This window comes from Ambystoma mexicanum, chromosome 10 (assembly GCF_040938575.1).
Source record: "Ambystoma mexicanum isolate Mex_15411 chromosome 10, UKY_AmexF1_1, whole genome shotgun sequence".
NCBI lineage: Eukaryota > Metazoa > Chordata > Amphibia > Caudata > Ambystomatidae > Ambystoma > Ambystoma mexicanum.
The window spans coordinates 223,625,888-223,649,249 of record NC_090932.1 but is presented as its reverse complement, the minus strand read 5'-3'; the positions used below and the strand labels follow the sequence as shown (position 1 = coordinate 223,649,249).

The 23,362-nt window shown below is 48.0% G+C and overlaps 1 protein-coding gene across 4 annotated transcripts in view; it reads right to left on the bottom strand.

The window, feature by feature from the left end:
• Positions 1–23,362, bottom strand: part of XPO7 (exportin 7) — a 1,985,528-nt gene that overhangs the window by 857,487 nt on the left and 1,104,679 nt on the right. For all 4 annotated transcript variants that reach the window (XM_069617724.1, XM_069617725.1, XM_069617726.1 and 1 more), the window contains one exon: positions 18,687–18,760. In XM_069617724.1, coding sequence (XP_069473825.1) covers positions 18,687–18,760 — 74 coding nt within the window. The remainder of the gene's footprint in view (positions 1–18,686; positions 18,761–23,362) is intronic.

The window sequence follows — 23,362 nt, the reverse complement described above, 5'->3', positions numbered from 1 at the left end:
GTAGAGGAAGGTCAGTGTGAGCCAGTATTACTTACAATAGCACAATGTATTGATTATTGTCTAAAAATAGCTGGCAGGTTCTCTGGAGTTGTTTGAACCTTTTCTGGTTTTAGTTCCTTCATGGCAGCAAGTATTACATAAAAACACAGGCCAGTGAGAGCATATACACGCATATATTGATTCTACTTGCATACAACTGATGTATAATTCCAAATGGGTTGTTGGTTTCTTTCGATTTACGAATGAGTTTTTATGAAGATACAGACTACAGAAGACGATATAATCGCCAACGCCTTGCGATTATCGGAGCAATTCGAGGACGACCCATCTTGTTAGATGTCGAACTGTTCATTTACATTACAATATTGTCTTTAAAAAAAAAGTGGCTCCATTTACCAATTAACATTAGTGTACATTTTAGAATTTCTTGGAGGAGTGGGGGAGGGGAAAATGATTTAATATAAGGTATCAATTGTTCATATTTTTAGCAAAGCACTAATTGTGTGCTTATGTACTATATAATTTGGAAATTAATACAATATACAAAACAATTATTTTTGAGTTTATTAATAAAATTGAGGATTATTCCTCATAGGAGTGACTGGACATCACCTTGATCGATTGTCGAGCATAGTGTGATTATTATGAACTGTATAAACCAGTACCAGGAGAAGGGAGTCATTCTCCTGGTCCAGAACGATTGTGTAGAAACCGCAAGCCAGGGGAAGGGAGTCATTCCCCCAGGAAACCTTTTTATAAGAGAACATTCTTTTGAACACCACCCGAATACCAGTAGAAGGGAGTCATTCTCCTGGGGACATTTCTGTAGAATTATATTAGTCCCTGACGGATCCTTTAGTATTAGTTTGAGGCAGGGAAAACCACTCTTAGATGATAGGGATAATGAGGGTCTTTGCTTCCATGAATAAAAATCTATAACTGCCACCATGTCACCTTCATGTAGGCTTCCTTCTCCGACACCCTTGCACAACTTTGTTTCCTATGGCTTCTTTTTGTCTAGGCGACCATGAAGTAGGCTCAAAGTGGCGGTTCTACAATGTGGGATCATGGCAGCCACCATATTGTTCCCAAATGATTTAGGCCAGCTTAGGTCACTGGACTAGCACTCTCACTTCCTGTGTTGGTGACTTTCGCTGCGTGCAGGCTCAGTGACCAAACAGTATGGTTCGTCATCTGAGCCTTTGTCCTCCAGCCGCTTTTTATGATAGGCTGGCCTAAGGCCTTTCACAGGGGAATTACAATTCTGTCCTGCCTCAAACTCACACACTTGCTGCTTTGTTCCTGGAACTTGGAAGTGGCAGATCTGCCAAACTGCTGGAGAAGTTTCATCACCTAATCCCACCATTTTTAAAGACCTCACTTGGCAATACTTGCTAAGTGCAGGTTCTTGGCCTTAACCCGGTTTGGGTTCTTTGCTGCCAGAAGTGCAGTCTGGATTTCTTGGACACTCCAGGAGAACGCCCCCCCAACCCCCACATCTGGTGGGCCAAGTGCTCCACTTTGGGACCGTTTTACCGCAGCATACCGCTACATATCGCCAATATCTTTCACTTGGCTTTGGGTTGATGTAGGTGTCCAGAGAATTGTTACAAGGTCCTTTCAGCACTAGTTTGTCAGTTTGGGGGGCATTTTAGGGTAGCGCCAGCCGTTGTCCCATTCCTGGGACCATTTGCTGCCATGCTGTTGCATTTTGTTGTTTTCCCTGCTGCTGGGTGTCTTTACTTCGGGTTCCCTCTTCTTCTGGGAAACTCCCTCGCCGGAACTTTCACTTCTGGTCTTACTTGACTGTAGAGAGCCTAGGAGGAGCTTCTGTTTCTTTGCTCATTGATGAAGCTTTCGCTGGCTGAGGGCTCAAGTCCTAGGAAGACAAATCTGGGTAACTGCACTAGCTGAGAAAAACCTTTAACTTACCAGGTTGTTTCTCGTCCGTGGAGCCCTTTCTGCTGATAGGAGTATTTACCTTGGGGTCCTAGAAGGGTGATTATTCTCAATATTCACTCCCGGGTGTCCCCCGGTTCAGTGGTAGTGATTCCTAAATGCAATTCCCCAAAGACTGCATTGGGGGTCCTCCTGTACTTAAAATTCTTCTGCTGGGGTTCACCTTCTGATCTCTGAAAACCTTCCTTCGGGTCTCCTGTGACCTTCCCTGTGGTAAATGCAATGAAACCTCTTGGCAAATCTGGTCATGCACTTACTATAAAACGTATATACATTTACCCATAGGAGAAGATAGAAAGAATGTAATCTAAAACAATTTAAAACAGGTATGTACTCTACGTCCCGTCCCCTTTCCTCCATACTGTATGGGCGTACCTCGCTAGGGACGGGAGACCAAACCTTTTTCACTAGAAAAAATCTTCTTGCCCTTTAAATTTAGAGGCGCACGGGGGGTGTGACCCTGGGAGCATGCGTTTCCCTGACTCCGCCCACCGGCACCACTCTCCAGTCCACTTTTCCATATCGACGGGAACTGACCGCTTTCACCAGCGCTCCTGGGTTTGGCTTTGACCTTGTAATTCCATGCGCTCTTCTCCGGCTCTTCTGTCTTTTGTTTTCTATTTTTTGTTCTTAATCAGGTACTCGGTCCTCTGGCGCCACGCTCCTCCCCAGTGCATGTCGACGTCATTGGGCTTCAGCAGGTGTCCAGCTTGCGAGTGGCTCTTTGCCTCTGCTGCCTTGGCCCCGAACATAGCTGGGAGGGTTGTACTGCATGCTCTGAAGAATAGGTTAGCTCGGTGGACGGAGATCTTCGAGAAGTCGCCACCAGAGGACTTGAACTTTGTCAGACACAAGTCAAGGCCCAAGGTAGGGCTTCTTTTTTCAATCGCACTACGCAAGGGCGACTCCTTCCCAAGGAAACATCAGAGTGGGAGGGACTGTTCAGGTTCTCACACCAGCACAGGTACCAAGGCTGCTTCAGCTATCAGCCTCCAGGCCGAGTGGCCGCTAGATCCTTCCAGAGACAGTGCTGAGGGACCACAAGGTTCTTTTACCGGCTGTCCTTCTGAGGGGCTATGCCCTACTACCGGACAAATGTCTGTGGGGGCGCCTGTATGCGGCACTACCGGCGACACAGCCGAGGGCACTACGCCTTCCAGGCCTCGTCCTGAGGTGCAAGGTAGACCTCAAGCTCCACTGCCAAAAGCTCTGGAGGAGGTCGGGCCCAGCGAGGCAAGCACCACTTCTCAGGCACGTGGCATGCAGCGCGACAAAATGGCCACCCGCCAGACAAAATGGCAGCTCGTCCGAAACCACTCCTGTGTCCAGGTGAGACTGGTCTTCGCCAGGTACGTGGCCTACAGCTTATCCTTCTGCATCACAGGGCAGATACACCCCACAACCAACAAGGCAGAGTATGCACAGGTCCCAGCAGCCACACGCTACTCCGTCAATACCACCTACCACCCAACCAACCTGCAATGACAGGTTTTTTGAGAAATTCCTCACTCTGGTGAGGTCCCCTCAGATGAGTTCCATCCTTCGGGATGTGATCAGGGACATGCTGCTTCCAGTCCCACCTCTATCACCTCCAGTCATTCCTCCTATGGCTCCATTGCCTCAAGCCTCCGCGCAGCCCCAGCTGCCCACGCCAGGTCCTTCGATTACGGCTTCCCTGCCTCCTACAGTCCAGGCGGTTGCACACCAGCCCCCGACTACAGTCTACATGCCTTAGCCTTCGGGGCCTAGCACTCCTCCACCTGCTCCGGATCAGCCGGACACCGTAGTGGACACTGATGAGGAGGACCCAGACACGCCATCTTCAGCCAAGGCCTTTCATGAACGTCTCACAGGTTTGATTGAATACTTGGGGCTTCGGCAACCCGAGGTTGAACAACCAGAGGAAGGGGTTCTGTCTGAGGTCCTCACTCTACACCCGCCTCCGAGAACGGGGATTGACTATTAGAGCATCTCCACATTTTCTGTGCATGGCCCCACTCCAGCGGTTCACCTTTGCCAGAACATTCATATAGCCAAACTCCTCCACATGGCCTGGGAATGGAGCTGGGTGCTCCTCTCATCCTAGGATCGGTTTGGTGTGTGGGAAGAAAATAAATGATATCTTAGATTGGTTAACTGCTTTGAATTATTTTGTGAAGTGCAAGAAGTTGTTCAGAAAGAGTCCCAGCAGACTTCCCCAGAGTGGGAAAAGTGCCATTATGGAGTTGCCTAAAGCGGATACACAAGAATTCAACAAAAAAACGTGCTCAGCTCTGGAAGTTTGGGAAGAATCCTGCCTGATACTTAAACAGGTTAAGAGACCAAAAAAAGAAGAAAAATGTCCCTTGGGAAACCTATGTGAACGACTCCTTCAAAATCATATGTGGGAGGGTTCAAAGTCATGTGGTCACCACTTTTCCTGGTATGATGAACCTTGTCATGCTGTAGCACATTTTTGCTTCCTTTTCCCCGAGAGCTTAAGCAACTGTGGCAGGTCAGAACAAGGAGGCAGACTCTTAGAGGACATTTCAAAGCAGTTTTTATTAAAAAATAAAAACAAGGCCCAACTTTCCCTTTTGCTATGGAGTGTTCCCTACCTAACAAGCTAACTAGTGTGCTCGTCAGTTGTCTGTGAATGTCCAAATGAATCTGTCCACAGTCCAAACTAACCCTTACTGACCGACCCTACCACTATTCTAAAAACTAAAGACAGGAGAATGACTCTTCTCCTTGGCTTGGCTTCTTGCAAACAACTTTTTCCTGTTTTTTCTTAATAGGTGATTATTAAATATTCTCTTGTGAATTCTTTGATCAGTTAGTGTAATTCTTTCAGAATTATATTATACTTTTGTTTCTTCTCAAAACCAAATCTCTTTGACCTTGTACTTGTATCTTGTTCTGTATTAAAGGTTTCCATTTGCCTGTTGTACCTCTCTATCCTTTCACAATAAAGGGGTATTTTTCGCTTTTAAAAGGATAGTGATATCCAACCTTTACAATTCTCTTTCATATTCCACACTATCTTTTTCCTGCAGTTTTATTTTCTCTCTTAATTTGTATGGCTTTCAGTTTTCTCTCATTCAATTCTCTTGCTTTCCATGTTATACTTTCGTTAACTTGACTGGGACGAGCAGTCCCATAACGATCCCCCGACTGCCTCACAGACAGGTCTCTCATTTACCCAGTTACCTGGTATTCTCAGGAATAATGTCACCGAGGCCACTTTGCTCAGAGTTTGTTCTTCGCCTGCACAGCTTCCCTTACTCCTTTGATGTCCCGTTCTCCTCTTCTGGACGGATGCCCAGCTTTTCGGGTATCGGGACATTATACGGTTTTAACCGCGTAGTGGTTACAATCACCGGTCCACCACAAGATCTCTGTGTTCATTTTTCACTCTCTGGCTTACAGGATGCAGCACCTCCAGCACTCTGCTATCGATATGTGAGCAGTTTTGTAACTCGCAGGCTTTCCCCTCTCAGTTATTAAGTCACTGTGGGGCTTCCCTGGCAGACGTTTGTGTGTCTCTCTCTCTCTCTGCTTGTTGAGGCTTCTCTCTTTGCTCCATACTCCTTGTCCCAATTAAATGAAGCTTTCCGCTTAAAGTGGCATGCACTTTTTCTTGTTGTCAGTAACCCATGGTAGTTCCTCCATACAAGTCTCAGTATGGTATTCCTAAGGAGGTTATTTCAGGATATCCTTTAGGGAGTACCTCACAGGAAGGGGAGTCCTTGCCCCACAGGCGGAGTCTCTTCCGGTGAGGTCTCACTTGCCTCGAACCCTATGGAGGGTGTTGCAAAGCGGGCTCACCACCCTAGACTCGGGGAGGAGGTTCTCAACTGGGGAGATGGGATGAATTCCAGCCATTCGTTATACAACGCTTAGCAGATTCTAAGGCGTTCGATCAGAAGAAACTTGCTATTCCTGCTGACCTATGGGTTTCCCATAGTGGGCCTCAAATATAAAGCAGCTCTTAATGAAGCTGAAGGAGGAAACAAATAAATAGAAGGAGGGAGGTGCTGATAAAACTGTATCCCATAAAGCCCAAAAAAAGCATAAGTGGCTTGGGGGAACAAGCCACACAGATCATGGTAAGAGTAGTGTTACTCCTCATCCCAAAAAACAGACCGGTCACAATACATTTCCCTGCTTTCACAAATCCACAACATCCTGTGTCTTCTGTGGAGCAAGTGATCATATGGAACAAGTAACTTACCTGTAACTGTTGTTCTCCAGCATGGGTCTGGCATGGATTCACATGCTCATGAATATTCCCCGTCGTCAGGCTGGGAATCCTCGGTAAAGAAAAAACCAGTATCAGTTTCGTTTCTGATCTGTCTTTCGTAGTAATAACCAATCACTGGTCTCTGCGTCATACTGACCACAGCCAATGACTGCCCTCTACCTAAGCACCGCCTCTGGCAGCCATCTTCAGATTTGGAAGCACGTGAAGTGGCAGTATGACCAAGTGAAGAGCCGCAGAGGGGTAGGCGGGAGGGTTCGCATGTGAATCCATGCCAGACCCATGCTGGAGAACAACAGTTACAGGTAAGTAACTTGTTCCTTCTCCAGCATGGGGTCTGGCATGGATTCACATGCTCATGAATAAAGAATACATAGCAGTACACACATGCACAACCACGGGAGGTGGCAAAGGCTCAACATTAAGCATTACATCAAACTCAACATTAAGCATCTTACCTCCTCACCAGGCTCACCTCAGGCGAACAGGTTGCGCAGCACTGCTTGGCCGACCCTGGACTCCTCCCTGGAATCCCGATCGACGCAGTAGAATTTCGTGAAGGTGTGCGTCGACCTCCACGTAGCAGCCCTGCATATGTCCAGCAGGGGCACACCAGAAAGGAACGCCGTGGTAGCTGCGATCGCTCTGGTGGAATGGGCTCTCGGACGGCCAGGCAGCGGTCGGTTTGCCAACCGATGACAGTACATGATACAGCCGGAGAGCCATCTGGAAATGGAAGCCTTCGAGAGAGCCTTCCCCTGATTGACAGGTCCAAAGTTCACAAAGAATTGTGACGTCTTCCGAAAACACTTCGTGCGGTCCACGTAGAACTTCAGCGCTCTAGCCACATCCAGCGAGTGCAAAGTCCTCTCAGCCGGCGACGAAGGCGACGGGAAGAACACAGGCAACACCAAGGGTTCGTTGAGATGGAAGTCCGACGGTACCTTGGGCATGAAGGAGGGGTGCGTCCTGAGCACTACCCTCGTGTCGTGAAAAGTCAAGTACGGGGCCTTGCAGGAAAGGGCCTGGATCTCTCCCACCCGTCGTGCGGAGGTGATGGCCACAAGAAACGCTGTTTTCCACAACAGAAACTTCAACGGGGCCGAGTGCAGAGGCTCGAACGGAGGTCCCATGAGCTTGGTCAGCACCACGTTGAGCTCCCACGCCGGGGCCGGAGCCTTCACCGGCGGGAACGATCTGAACAGTCCCTTCATGAACTCTTTCACCAGACGATGAGACCACAGGGACGTCCGCCCCGTGGTTCTGGTGTATCGGGAGATCGCAGCAAGATGAATCTTGATGGACGCGTGTGCCAGTCCAGCTTTGGCCAGCGTCAGCAGGTACGGCAGTACCTGGGGAGCCGTAATCCGTAGAGGGTTAATCTTCTGTGCGTGGCACCAGACAGAGAACCTCTTCCATTTGTGTCCGTAGCATTTAAGAGTCGAGGACGCCCTGGCCTTTGCAAGAACCTCTCTGCAGTCGGCCGGTATGTCGTATCCTCCAAACTCTAGCGCTGCAGGAGCCAGGCCTGCAAGTTCAGCGATTTCGGATCGTGGTGGAGGATGGCGCCTCCTTCCCTGGAGAGTAGATCCGCGTCCACCGGCAGCTTGATTGGCGGGGACGTTGACAAGTCCAGAACGTCCGGGAACCATATCTGCCTCGGCCACGCAGGTGCGACGAGGATCATCCTGCACCGTGACCTCTTGAGCTGGTTGACGAGCCGGATTAGCAGTGGCAAAGGAGGGAACGCGTAGAGGAACAGGCCCTCCCAGGGGAACGAGAAAGCATCGCCCATGCTCCTCGCCTGGGGAAACCTGCTGGCGAATCTCCGGCACTTGGAGTTCGTCGCTGTCGCGAACAGGTCGATCTGGGGTGTGCCCCACCGTCGGAAGAGGCGATCCACTAGATCCTGCCGTAGTTCCCACTCGTGGCACGAGCGCAGCTCCCTGCTGAGTGAGTCGGCGATGGTGTTTTTTATCCCTGCCAGATGAAACAGCACCAGAAACATCCTTTGGGCGACGGCCCAATGCCACAGGTCCTGCGCTTCCTTGGACAGTGCTGGGGACCTGGTTCCGCCCTGTTTCCTGATGTAAAACATGGTGGTGGTGTTGTCGGTGAAGATCCTCACCACCTTGCCCTTGAGGGACGGAAGGAAGGACCTGAGGGCCCAGAACACTGCACGGAGCTCCAGGACGTTGATATGGAGGGACTTCTCCGTCGGGAGCCAGAGGCCTCTCGCGTGCAGATTTTCGGTGTGCGCTCCCCACCCTTCCAGGGAGGCATCCGTGGTCACTGTCTCCTGGTGGTCTGGGGTCCGGAAGTCCATGCCCGCCGTCAGATGCGCGCGGGTGCCCCACCACCGGATCGCTCGGCGGAAACTCTCGTCAAGTGTGATCCTCTCCTCGAAGCCGCCCGTCGTTTGGATCCAGCGCGCGTCCAGGAACTCCTGCAACGGGCGCATCCGGAGCCTGCACATGGGAATGAGGTAGATGCAACAAGACATCATTCCGAGGAGGGACTTGATGGACCTCACCTTTGCCGCGTCGGACGCCAACATCCGCTGTACCTTGCCCAGGATGGACCTGGTCCTTTCCTCCGACGGGGAGGCCAGAAGGGACACTGTGTCGAGCTTCGCTCCCAGAAACAGTGCGTTTTGCGCGGGTACTAGGTGGGACTTGGCGTAGTTCACGGAGAATCCCAGGTCCGTGAGAAGTTGGACGGTCCTTGCCGTGTGCTCCACGGTGAGTTCCCTCGTCTTGGCTCGGATGAGCCAGTCGTCCAGGTAGGGGTAGAAGTGGATCCCCTCGCGGCGCAGCTGCGCCGCCACCGGTGCAAGGCACTTGGTAAATACCCTGGGTGCCGACCGTAGTCAGAAGGGGAGGGCTTTGAACTGGTAGTGACGCCCTTGGACCACAAATCTGAGGAATTTTCGGTGCCCCTTTAGGATGGGAATATGGAAGTAGGCATCCTCCAAATCCAACGACGACAGGAAGTCTCCTTCCTCCAGCTGACCCAGGACGTGCTGGAGGGTGACCATCCGGAACTTCTGTGCCTTGATGAACTTGTTCAGACGTCGCAGGTCTAGGATGGGGCGCCATCCTCCCGTCTTCTTCTTCACGAGGAAGTATCTCGAGTAAACTCCGGAGCCCCGAAGCCTCTTTGGGACGAGTTCGATGGCGCCCTTCCTGAGCAACGCCTTTACCTCCAAGAGAAGCTGAGGGACGTGAAGCTCTCTCCTGGCCACGGGGGGGACGCGCGGGCACCTTCTTTGAAACTCGAGCGCGTGGCCCCGGGCCAAGGCGTCCAGCACCCAACGGTCGGTGGAGATGGACTCCCACACGCTGACGAAGCTCGCCAGCCAGCCTCCCACCGGGGTGCTTCGGTGGGGGCCCGACCCCACGGCCGGTTCAATCCTGTTTCGACGAGGCTTTGCCGCCTTGACCTCCTTGGCGACGACGGCGGGGTCCTCCAGACTTGCCTCGTCCTCTGTAGGCTTCTTGAGACGATGAGGGGGCCGCTTGACGGTAGGTAGAGAAACCGCCGCCGGAACCTTTGGAGGCACCCTTGCCTCCGCTGCTCCGAAAGGGCATCCGTCGTTGCTGTAGAACCCCAAGGGCCCGGGCTGTCTCAGTGTCCGCTTTAATGGCCTGAAGGGAATCGTCCACTGTTTTCCCAAACAGGTTGTTCCCATCGAACGGCATGTCCAGGACTCTGGTCTGTACGTCTTGACGGAAGTCCGTAGCCTTGAGCCACCCACGCCGCCTAAGGCACACGCCGTTGCCCAACTGGCGAAACCCAGTGTCGGCGATGTCCGTCGCACTAGTGATGGCGTGGTCCGACGCCACCTCACCTTCCTGTAGGATCTCCAGGGCATCCGCCCTCTTGTCGTCCGGTAGGAAGTCAAGCAGGGGAGCCAGTTTGTACCATAGCTCCCTGTCGTAGCGGGCCACGATAGCCAAGGCGTTGGCCGCTTTAATCGTCGTCGCTGCAGACTAGATGACCCTGCGTCCCATAGCGTCCAATTTCTTTCCCTGGCCGTCCGGTGGGGAAGTCGAAGTGGAGGCCGCACCCCCCCGCTTTCTTCCTGGCCGCAGCGGAGACGACGGAGTCCGGGGTAGGCTGCGCCCGGAGGCTCAGGGGGGCCGCGTCCGGGACCCGGTACTTCTTTTCGTACCGGTCTCTTCTAGCTGGCGTGGTGGAAGGGTTCTTGAGGAGGGCGAGGTCCTCATCCCAAATGTCGTCCAGTAGAGGCACCGCGAGGACAGTCTTCCTCTTGGCCTCGCGCCGTTGATAAAGGAATCCTTCCTTCTTCTTCTCCTCAGGGCAGAGTTGGAAAAGCTCGGATGCCCTGGCGATCATGGAGTGGAACGATCCAATCTCGTCGGGCGGAGAGGCCCTGGTGGGAGGTGACGACGGGAGATCCTCGTCGTATACCTCGTCGCCCGTACCCGTCGCTGCCGTGTCAGTCCCCGTATCATCCCCTCGGGTGGACGGGGAGGAGGGCTGGATGGGTCGCGACGGCTGAAAAGGAGGTGGAGGGTGAATCCTTCTTTTCTTGGGAGGGGGAACACCCGAAGGTCCCGGTTCAGGATCCCCCGACGGGAGAGGCTCCTCCGTCAGCAACTGTAGTCTCGTCCTTATCTCTGAGCATAAGGACTGTATAGCCAACAAAATGGCCACCGAGTTGTCTTGCGGCGCTGGCAGAGGGGAATCCGACGGGCGATCAGGGGCCCCGACGGCACCCTCGACGCTGTCGTCGTCACCTGCGTCGGGCTCCATCCCGACGGGCCGGTCTTCATCCACGCCAAGGCCGTGGCTTAAGACCTCGATCAGCTCTTCCTCTGAAGCCGAATCTACGACACCCTGCCCCCCCCTTTTTCTTCCCCGCCGGGGATTTCACGGGGGTCCTATCGATGGGCACAAAAGAGGACTCCCTCCGAGGTGGCAGGGAGACTCTGAGCCCCGAGGTCGCCACCACTGGTGTAGCCTCCACAGGCTGAGCCAGGGCCACCGCGACAGTATCGATAGAGGGCTTGGCCGGATGGATTAAGGCCTTCACCACCTTAGGTGCGCTCACCGCCTTATCCTTGAGGGGGGGGGGGGGGACACTGCCTCGCTCCCCCTCCGATGGGGCCTTCGAGCTCGACCGGGGCCTCTCCAGGAGCTTCGCCGGGTGCTCGCCCTTCATCTTACCCGACCCAGAGCGTTGGCTCGTGGCTGAAGGTGCCGGTGAGGGTGCGCCCTGCCTGGCGCCCGTAGAGCCCGACCGTTCGGTGCTTGGCCTTGTGTTGGACCCCCGTCACCGGGGCGTCCTCAAAGGTCTTAGAAGACCGCTCGGATTTCTTCCTTTTCTTCTCGCCTGACGGGCTCTTCCCTTCCAGCCAGTTGGCGAGGCGTTGGTGGCAGTCCTTCATGGTCCGCTCCGACATATTGCCGCAAAACGCACAGTCCTTCTCCACGTGCGGCTTGTCCTCATGTAAGCAGTAGAGACAAAAGGAGTGTTCTTCCTCCTTAAAGACGTTCTGCAGCTGGCATCCAGGGCAGACCCTGAACAGCTTTCCGGGCGTCGAGCTTCCCTTCTCCTGGGCCATGTCCGGGCCTGAGAAGCTTCTGGAGTCCTCCAAAACGTAGCTCGACGAAATCTTCACCCTTGAGGGGCGCAGATGAATCCGACACGGGTCCCCGTTGATCGGATGGAGAGTCGGTGGAGCTTGAGGCTCTTTTGACCGGAAAATACGAAGTTTTGAGAAAAAACGTGAAAAATTAGCACTAACGCTCGAGAGCAATAGCACGAGGATCCCAACACATGAACGTGCGGTAAAAATCTGAAGATGGCTGCCAGAGGCGGTGCTTAGGTAGAGGGCAGTCATTGGCTGTGGTCAGTATGACGCAGAGACCAGTGATTGGTTATTACTACGAAAGACAGATCAGAAACGAAACTGATACTGGTTTTTTCTTTACCGAGGATTCCCAGCCTGACGACGGGGAATATTCATGAGCATGTGAATCCATGCCAGACCCCATGCTGGAGAAAAAGGGGGCCCCATATTTAAAAGGTAAGACCTTGGGGTTCCACGCTAAATCTGGCTTTCCTTTTATAAGGGCAGCATACTCATAGGAACACCCTAGCCCAAAGGTTTAAGAGCTAAGGTTATTTTAGTGGCCATTGAGTCCAGGGAGTAAAACAGTACTGAAGAGTATGCTGCCATAACAGAGTATACCAAGTGCTGTTTCAAGGAAGGTGTAACTGACAGATGGAAGAAATTCCACTGCTATCCGAGACACTGGGGGCAGTCGAACTGTTGGATTCCACATTGGTAAACCAAGAGCTCACTAGAACTCCTCTGAGGTCCACCAACTTGTCTGATGGCCCCCGTCAGATGTTACCAGAAACGCCTGTTACTTTATCTGTAAATGGTTACCGCACAGTAAAAAGATAAAAGGTGCACAGGTCTGCACCCCAAAGTGTAGAAAAAAAAGGAACCGCTGTCATCAGCCTGCATCCTATGTGGCCCTGGAATTTTAGGAACATTAATTGAATTTTATGTGACCAATTGTTTGATAAATAACTGAAACTGACTCCAAGTGAAATTTAGAAAAAGTATAAAATATAAAGTAGTGTGCTTGACTTAGTCTTTTTACTGGCTGTAGGAGTGAGCTGGGCCTTTTTAGATCCTTTTACTGTTTTTAGTTTACACAGTGTACATTATTTAAAGTACCTCTTTGAGCTGTGGGTGCTGTGAGGGGTCAGAAATGAAAGGCAAACACAAAGTTGGAATATTTTCTACGTCGGACATCTATATTGAAATAAAAGGGGTTGGATAAAGGCCTTTCTGTCCCTATCCTAAAGAGTTTCCCTACCTAGGAAACTAAAAACTAAAGACCAGCCTGTGTCTCGTAAAATATATAAACTGTGCTTGTGCCCAAAACCTATTACTCTGACCCTCACAATAAAAAATACACAACTAAGGGTGCAAGGAAATGTACCAGATTTATATTTTGGCAAAAAGTGTTCATAAAAATAAATAGATTAATTCTACAGAAACAGTCTTTTCCAAAAAAGAGTTCTCGATCCAGAGGGTGATTTTTCCTTCGCTGGATATTTTAAGATGGAAAAAGTGTTTCTTTCAAACAATGGCTTCATAAGAATGGCACATCTGCAATATTCAAGAATTGTCTCTCCTAAACAACAGTTATTTTAGGATTACAAAAATGTTTCTGGTATATTTATTTACCATATACCTCACAGAAATAAATGAGTTTCTTTATACAACTTTTACTGGACCTCCTGGTATACTCCTCTGCCAGGTATCTTCCCTCAATGTTCACTGCCTGGTGTATTCCTTTTCACCAGGACTACTACCTCAGCTTCCTTTCATTTAATTCAGCACAGTTGTATTACTTCACTGTGCTCCATGTAATTGGCTTGAGGTACTTCTTGTTCCAACTTTCCACACTCTGATATCTCATGTGTGAAGACTTTTTCCAAGTCTTACCTTTTTATATTTTCATTAGTATTAAATTGCTTATGGTAATAATGGTTCCAACTTTCCCCATTCCGACATTTCGTGTATAGTATAAGTTCTGTCTTTGTATTTCACTTGGTAGGAATTCAAATATCTCTAGCTGCTTACATGCCCATCGGTACGCCCCGGGGTCCGCAATGGCTCTGGTTAGAGCCACCAGTGTATTGAAGCGCTCCCGAACCATAGCACATTGCTGGGGTGAAGCTCCCGCTTCAGAACGGTCTTTCGCGCACTGGAGACCTCTTTCCAGCTTTCCGGACAGCTTTGTGTTCACCCGCCAGCATGACCACTGCTTCACTACACAACCGTTTTCCAGAAAACTCTGCTGTTGCTTCCGGCTCCTCGACGGTTCTCTCCTGGTGTCCTGTGTGTCCCTTGCGCCACACTGGTATGTCACGTTTGCGAGCATCGGAGTAGTAGGCCTGCTGTCACTCGCACGGTCCTTCGCTGTTCTGTAATCTGCCTAGGCTCTGCTTCTCTCGTCTCTGGCTCTGCTTCCTTCTTCTCCGGTTCCCCTCATCTGAATGCGGATGCCATCTTAAAATGTCTCATTCAATCGGGCCTCCCCATTACAACCAGCCTTCATGATTGACTTTGTGTTTCTTCTGATCCGCATTAACTCCTTTCTCCTCTTCCTTGTCTCAGTACCTAAGGTTTTCTGGGAATTGTAGTCCACAGTATTTCTATTCTGAAACACATTACAGACAGGAGAAGTTAAATGTGAGTTTTGAGTATATGAGATATGAATGATGTCTTGCCTAGATTGATATTCAAGAAGGGGGTATTGGGGTTTACAGCCGGTACGACTTGTATTGACAACAAGCCATCAAGAATTTAGGAATTAAGTCTTCTTCTCTTGGAAGGGAAGAATACTGCATCCCTCCTGATGGGGTCCCCAACTTTTCCGGACATCCGTCTCCTACCACGTGAACCTCCCTCATAATACCACTCCTAGGGTCAGGATCAGGTAGCAGCTGCGACCCCTGGCCACATGGGAGGAGATCTTTGTCAGGGAATCAGTGATGACTCCATAGGATTCATCACAGTGCTTAATTACATTACATACTAAAGAGAATGCATATATTCAGCATATATTGTGTGGTGTATTTTTTTAATGCAGTGTTGGACTCATTTTACTTAGAGACCAACCCCCTTCACCTCCTTTGAGGGAAGCCGGGCTGCTTGGTCACGTTTACCAATGAAAGAGTTTGGACAAACTTTGTGGGCACAGGCGACACTACAGTTTTTGTCTCTGAACCAGGCGAATTCAGAAAAACCTCTCTAGGGACATTGGACAATGTGGAGGTTCCAAAAAAAGGAAAGATGAACAGATTGTGATCATCCTGGTTTACCAACATATTTCTGGAACCTATCAAACGGGTGGCACGCAGACTGAAATGAACAGCAAGGCCAACAACAAGCAAAAAAAGATTGCGGAATTTTTAGTGTTTATAATGCCGATTTAGATCTTAGAATTAAGGTAAAAAAGCTTAATGTTATATATTAGAAAATTAAACTTGTCGGTTTCTTAACAGAAGAGACCTATTGTTTCCAATGGATAGAAATTGTTGGGAAAAAAATGATTGCGGTGTATACGATGTATAAACAAAGTTCTCATTCCTATGACTTCCTTCAGTACATTTAATTTTAAAGTTAAATATACTTGGCTACAGTCTCCCCCTTACTTATTTTAGCCAATACATACTGCCCCAAAATGAGCAGCGCACTGGAGAGCAGTTAGACATGTTAAATAAGCACCCACTGTTAGACTCGATTTCTAAACTCTGGCCTGGTGGATAGACGTTTAGGAGGCCAACCTAGTTATAGTGAACAGGGGCTCTCTGGGAACTTAGCCAAACCAATCAAGGTAGCATGGAGAATGGTCAAGTGCAAGTCTCAGGAGAGGTGAGTGTGGTCAGGGGTCCACAATGAGTCCATACAATCAAGCATTACACTTGGACAGGTAAGTACGAAAACACTATTACTGGCCTAAAACACACTTTGAAAAAAATGACTAATACCAGGTAGCAATATCACACAATGCTAAGTAATATAACACATATATACAGTCACAGATTGTCAGTGCTGAATAATCAATTCACCCCGCCCCCAAAATAGCTCAAAGGGAAGGTAAGTAATTAGACACCACACTCATAGTCAGGCCTGGCAAATTCATAAAAATCCCAGTAGACCTGATGGGCGAGTTCCTAAGTTTACATACTCGCCCTAAGAGCAATGCACTTGCCCCAACGTGACTGGTGACAAAATATTTACCAGTGCTTTTTGGTAAAATGGTGCATGTCGCCATAAGCATACTTTGTATTTGCTGCAATGCTGTCATGCTGTCAAGCATGCACAGTGAAATCTGTATTTGCCATTTACTGCAAACAAAGTGTGTTTGCAGGAAATAAAAAATAAGTTTCTATCATCACAATACTCGCCAGCAAGGTCCAGTATCCTGCAAATGGTAGCCGCCTGCATAAAAACTACTCCTCAATGCTAGCGGGCTAGCAGATTTAGCGAGTCCAATAGTCCAGAGGAATTGCAACCATAACTTATAAATTCCAACCCTAAATTGATTGGGGCATTGTGCCCAAAAGTTCACAAAGCTTCAAAGAGTTTTAGAAATTGTGAAACAATGAGGGAGAGGTTACTGAAGGCTCCAAAAGTCAGATGAAGGCATATACTGTTGAGCAAGACTGTTTCCAGCTTTCCTAAGGCCCTCGACAGCAACCATTGCAAACGCCAAACAGTTGTTACACTATTCAAAAAATTCTCAAACTTAAAAGGGTAGAGATAGGGAAGCAGGCAAATAGCACTGTAACTTACCCCCCGTACTCCGATTTGTCTTCAGACTTGGCAGGTCATTGGATGGTCACCTGGGGTAGGTTTTCCTTCCATTGGTTCCGGTTGAAGAAGCCCAGGAGCTGCAGATGCAAGAAGAATTCTGGTTGTGTCCAGGAGTTGTGTGCAACCTCTACTGTTGGAACAAATCAGCAGGTACTGGTGCAGGACTCTTCAGGATCCTTTACTAGATGCAGGAAAGCCGGTTTCAGCGACGGCCACCAATGCGCAGCGACAGCAGGAGACAAAGATGTTGCAGTCAAAGTCTGTCCTCTATCTCGGGCCCGTTCCATGATAGGATGCTGACATTTTCGCAGGAAGGACTCTTGCAGGACAAGCTAACGACCCTGTGAGTTCAGAGCTGAGGCACGGAATGATTCTTCTACTGTGGTAGCCCAAATTGGAGTTGGTCAGTTGACTGGATGGCCCAGAAATGCTTCCAAAGACTATGTCGACAGGCACCAAGAAGAAGTCGAGAATGGTTGTTCCAACCACTACACCGAATCGAAGCACCAGCAAATGTCTTCTACGATCAGCAGCCAGACAGGGTTCCACCAGCACTGTAGCAAAGGTTGGTTGCAGGGGCTTTTCAGGATCAGTACATGAGTCTTCCGAAGTCTTCATGGCTGTGCAGTTGGCTCCTTGCAGGATCTCTGGAGAATAGCTGTAGGACTCTCTTACTGAAAAACTCGGGTGAGCACAGTATCTCAGTCCAACCATTGAAGATGAGATCCTCACGCACACCCCAGAAGTGGTCCAATCATGAACCACTGTTGGTGAATTTTATGCATACACTCCAGGCATACAGAAACCAGTTTGTGTATGACCAGCCAGTCTCAACCAACTTCCTGGCTTCCAACACACATGCACTTTTATGCCCATAAAAAGATTTTTCTAACCTAGGAAGGCAGGAAGAAGGCAAAGGAACAAGATGGCCCAAGGACAAAGAAAAACCCTGTGGCACGGCCATGTTAAGACACTAGCCCCAGTAAGTAGCCAAACTCAGTAAACACGAGAGAGCTAAAATAAAAGAGTAAAAATAGTGGAAAAGTAACTGCTGCCACCAGTTGTCTTTAGGCACACCTGAAAGTAACCAGAAATCCCCTTGAGTGTAGTTTGGGTTCATAGAAAAGTATCCCTATTGCACTGCATTGAAGATGCTGTGTGCAATTGTAAAAAGTTAAACAAATGGATAAAGTCAAAAGACTAAGGGAAACATAGTTTCCCAGTACTGACAGTCTGAATGACTTGTCAGTTTCCCCATAACATGAGCAAAAGGCCTGTGGAGTGAAGCTGAAGGCTTCACTTCACTGTAAAATGTCAAGACAAAGTACAAAAACAAAAAGTAAAAAGTTTAGGGGTGCATAAAAAAATGGAGGAAAAGTTACTCCAAGAGAAAACTCTCCTAACACCCGCTATTGCTGCTTGGGGGCAAATCTGTGAAAGCCGAAAATGATCCATAGGTCCTAGCTGTGCCTCAAATGTTGTGCTTCAACCATACAAATCACATTTTTGCCAAATATGCCACCCATCTATCCCACTATTTAATTAAGAAATAAAGTGGAAAAAAAATAAATCCCATAATTGGTTGAAATTTGAACATGTACTTACAAGATGAAAAACACTATTGACATGAAGGAACACCATGGAATACAAAATAATTAGGCAGGTTTGTAAAATTGTAAATTTTCAGTACCTCACCCCCAAATAAAAGAATCTGCTGGTCCCTAATTCCTACATTCCAGGATACTGGAAAAAGATATTCGCAAAATGGTACCTCTCTTAAAACTAAACAAACATGAATGCAACAAAATTTACTTTTAGCAATATCTTCCTTTGGCTTTTTATAGTGAGGTCGATTTTGGGGCTGAATTATTTTTGGCAGTGAGCCTTTTTAGTTGAAAAGCTCTATTAGGACCCCTATAAACCAATGCACTGGAAACCAGGTAACACAAGTTGTGCAGATGAGAGTTCAGAGTTAAGAAAGGTGCTTAGCCACTACATTACACGATTCACAAGGCTTGAAACCATAAGACTCAGAATGTCAGGTTGTTAGCTTAATCAGCAGAAGCCCCATCAGAGTAAAATGGGGCTCCATTTCCAAACAGCAAACTTACATTTTGCCTATGAAAACACTCAGCACCATGGTCTCATCGTTCAGACCTAGAACTTCGGACAGCCGCCGGTACAGCTAAAATAAAGCGAGAGAAATGGAAAATGTGCACAGGACACAACATTAATGGTAATACAAATAATAATTACAACAACTCTTTTAATGACATTTATATAGTGCACATTACAAACTGATCTGTCTCTTGGCTCTTCCTTATCTTCCTCTTCCGCTCATTACTCAACAGTACACATTTAAAAATCCTGGCATAGATGCACGTTTCAATCGGCTCAGTTGGGAATCAAGCCTGAGGCTTAAATTACACTCAATTATGAACAATCAACGAGTAAGCACTCAGCTCTAGGACTTACATTCATAATGCATGTGTGTCAATCATGGGAGGCTAAGGCATGGGAAGAGGATCTGGCATTTACCTTCCTTTGAAGAGATATGCAAGACAAATGTGACTTACCTACCATAAGGTGAAAGCCCCTTTGCCAACTCTGCATATTTTGAGGTGTTGTCCTGACCATTTTTCCCAATAAGCCCCATCCAGTCTTAGTCAATATGGCCCCTGCGGTTGGGAGTACTGCAGTGGTGGCCGTTTGTGAGTTTTTTCCTCAGCTCTTGAGGGAGGGATTGAACACAACCTATCCCAAGACAAAACAGGGTTGACCCCAAAAGGGAAGGCAAGACTTCACTTATAATGGTAGCTGCGGCAGATGTCACAGATGGCCCCAAGAACACACCAGCTCATGAAGATGGCTGAATGGTTTTTATTAAAGTATGGAGAAGGGCTTCATTAATGGCCATCCATCCCTCTCACGTCTCCTGTGGGCTTTTTCCCTCCCTAGCCTAGGCAGCTCTAACCCCCAAGATTATCACGAGAGATTGGTAACCCTTAGTATCTAATAACCAACTGGCTGGTTCAGATGGCCTTATAGCAAAAGCTTTACCTAGCTGTCTCCCTCTGGGATTTCTTAGGTGGATTTTATCCAGGGTCCCCACAAAGCACAATAATCTTTACATTTGCAACAGATGCCTTCCAAAAGCTCAGGCTTCAACTTGTCCTTTCCTCGTGTCCTAGTATTCCTCACCCTGATCTTTCTACCCCTCTTCCTTTCTCCCACTCTCCTTCTTGGTCTTCCTCCCACTGTCTCCCCCTTCTTTCTATCACTACCCCCCCCTTCTCTCCCACAAATGTACATCTCTCTCAATACCATCTACTCCTTTCCTCAACCCTCCGATCTATCCTCTACTACACTCTAATCCCACTACCTTCTCTTTCCTTTCACGACTCTTCACTACACTCTCCTCCTCTGCTACTTTACTACCCTCCGGAACACAGTCCGCCCACTGCGCTCTACTACTTTCCTCCCACTACACCTTCTCCCAGTCACCTTTCCTAATCACTCTGTCATATCCCCCTGCACCCTCCCTTACTCACGCTCACTTACTCCAGTCTCATTCAGTGTCAGATTGCAAGTACTCTTACACCCAAGAACCACCTTCTCTCACCCACTGACCTTTCATACATTTTCTCCAATTCTTCTTCACGCTCTGTGAAACACTGTACCACCGCCTGGTCTCTTGGCCCGCTTTCTCCTCCCTTAACTCTGCCCACACTGGCTGGCCTCCTCTGCACGTCTTCATCCTCCCTTTTCCCTCCCGATGGGACCTTTGCCTAAGGTCAACAGCTGCCTTCTTTCTCTCTACCGGCCAGATTACAATTAGAAAGCATAAGCCCTGCCCCATGTTCACATGCAGGTCAACCATCTCTTTGTAATGGTGGCCCACTATGAGTCTATGTTAGAGTTTGTATACAGAGTTTTGAAATGCCAGTTTGACTTTTAAGGCTTCGCTCTGTTCTTTTCTCATCACTGCCTGTCCCCCTGGTGAACTCTGTTGTCGTGCATCTGTTGCTCAGATTTCTGAAGTTTGCAGTCCTGTAGGAGAACAAGATAAACACTGGCCAGCATCGTCCACAACAGGTATAGAGCAAGAAGTGACACTTGACAGTTGCAGACAAGCACAGGTAGGATGGCCAGCGACTGGGGCCCTGCCAACTCCCACACGTCACCTCTGGGGCAGGACTGATTTTGGCAAACACTCTGAAGGTCCTTCAACCCAGGTTGAGAGGGGTCCTCATCCCCTCTTGACAGGGATGCGTCACACCGAGCAGTCAGGCTTAATGCAAGGAAGGCAGGAAGGATGGTAATGAAGTGCAGTAAATCCCCACAGTTAACCCCTAAGAATATAGTGCACTGGTATACTGAACAAACACACACTATTATAAAACCAGACATACATCTATTAGGTTAAATAATTACTTTGGGTTAAACATAATGTTAAGCAGATTTATCCTTTTTATGCTTCATCCCAACTCCTAGTGATACCCCCAGCACCTTTTGCTGGATGTCTGGACCTTTTTCTTTCTATCCTGAATGAGTAGAGCCTTTTTCACTCATTAATTGTTATTTGCTCTGACTTTTGGTACTCTGTTCTCTGTGTTTTGCCTGTACTACGGAGTCTACTTTCCACCATCTCTCTTTAAAGGCATCTGTGTTTAATATTTGCAGCACACAGCTCCTTATGCGCAGGAACGCTTTGGGTTCTCCTTTCAGATTATTTTCTTATCCTTACTAACTACAGTTCTTAAGGATAGAGGGATACTTTGCATCCCTCCTAAAACTTTAAACTCTAAGAGATCGGCACACACCACCACTGAAGCATCCTCCTTCATATACTCCCGTCATATCTCCGTCATCTATACTTAACCAATTACTTTAATGTATCAATAAACCCCTTTAATATATATTATATATTTGTCTCTCATTGATACTACACTCGGCGACGAGGAAGTACAACTACAGACGGTCCAACCCTGCAATCAGTTGAGCGGAACGTTTGAGCCAAGGAAACAATGAAAAACAGGTGAGCCGCAGCAAATCTGATTATTATGCATAATTAACAAGGGAGCAACGTTCAGCTGTGACTAAAGATGCAAGTTTAAGTGAATAGATGCACTCTCCATTCATAATATTTATCGAGTATTCTCACACACTTGCCATTGTGATTTCGCGTGACTGCATCTTATGAAAACATTGCCCCGCGCCGCATGGCCACATTTTATATGAATACTGCCTCGAGCGGATCACAAGCGCTTCCATTGTATGTCTGAAGGAGGTGCTTTAGAGAAAAGCACCAGCAACGTGATGACGCGCGTCATTTGCGTGCAGTCATTTTGAATGGGTTACTGTGGCAACAGCAAAACAAAGGCCACTGTTAGTACGACGGACGGCGAAGCGGCGCTGCTTATGGGCCAAAAGTAAACATAACTGGGACAAAAGTAAACAATAACGCTGCACATCAAAAGTGAACAATAATATCCAATCGATGGGCGCATAAATACTGATAATAAAGCGGCAACAACAAAAAAAAAAACAAGGAGGAGATAATAAAGAGCAACTAGTCTGCTCCTGCTCCTACTCATCCCAGTACTTAAGGAAAAAGAGAAATAGTGTGCAATCAAATCTCGAAGTATAACCTTTAGGAAACATACTATTTCATCAGTATAAGAAGAGAGGAATTATAAGGAGAAGTGTACGACTCAGTTATCAATCTAAGAATTGACAGTAGCAACCATTGACAACAGAGGGGCAGGTGATCAATCCACAGCCAGAAACATGACAATGCACACTGTTATGCCACCAGCCAGAACCAAACTCGCCATGGAAAAGGTGGTTAAAATCCTTTGAATATTATGCATCAGTTGTTTGTGGAACAAACTACAGTGTGGAGAGCAAGAGGTCATTGTTACTCCATTGTTTGGGACGAGCTAGACAGGAAAAGTATGAGGATTTACTGAATTTATCAGATGAAGGGGATATGAATGAATATGAAAAAAGCACAATACCGGAAGATATAAGTTTGGAAAGAGATCACAAGAAACCGGGGAAAGTGTGGAACAATATATAACTCCTTTAAGGAAAATTGCAAAGAACTTCAAATTTGGACCACAACTAGGAGAGACTCAGAGATCAATTCATGCTAGAGTGTAATAGCACCAAGATTAGGGAAAGACTTTGGGCTGAAGATGACCCTGATTTGGATGTGGTACTATGCATTGCCAAGGAAGATGAACATATGGAAAACTGTGTAAAGACTTTAGAAGATAGAGTAAAAAGTACTTCTGTGAAACCAGATACTAATATCAATGCAATTCAGATGACGAAGGCTGATAATGGGAACGGTCAAAGTTCTGTAATCAAGCGGAAAGAAGAACCCAAGATGCAAAGTACATACAAGTACAGTGGTGATGTGAAGAGTTGAGGGTTTGGACGCGGACATGAAGGATACACCATAGGCCGTTTCATAAATAGTCATCAACCTCAAATGAGTCCAAGAGGCAGAGGAAGAATCAGAGCGTGCTTTAGATGCGACAGTCCCATGCACTGGGCTAACAATCCTGAATGTCCAGCTATCCATATAATCTGCAAGAACTGCAATCGAAGGGGTCATCTGGCCAAATGCTGTAGGATCGATAAAGGAAACATGAATTGGATTGGTGGTGCAGAAGAATATGAAGAGGAAGAATGTGTTTTTGTCGTCAGTGATGGCGCAAATAAAACAGAACTGGAAAGTCCCAAGACCATCATCATGATAAATGGCTCTCCAATAAAG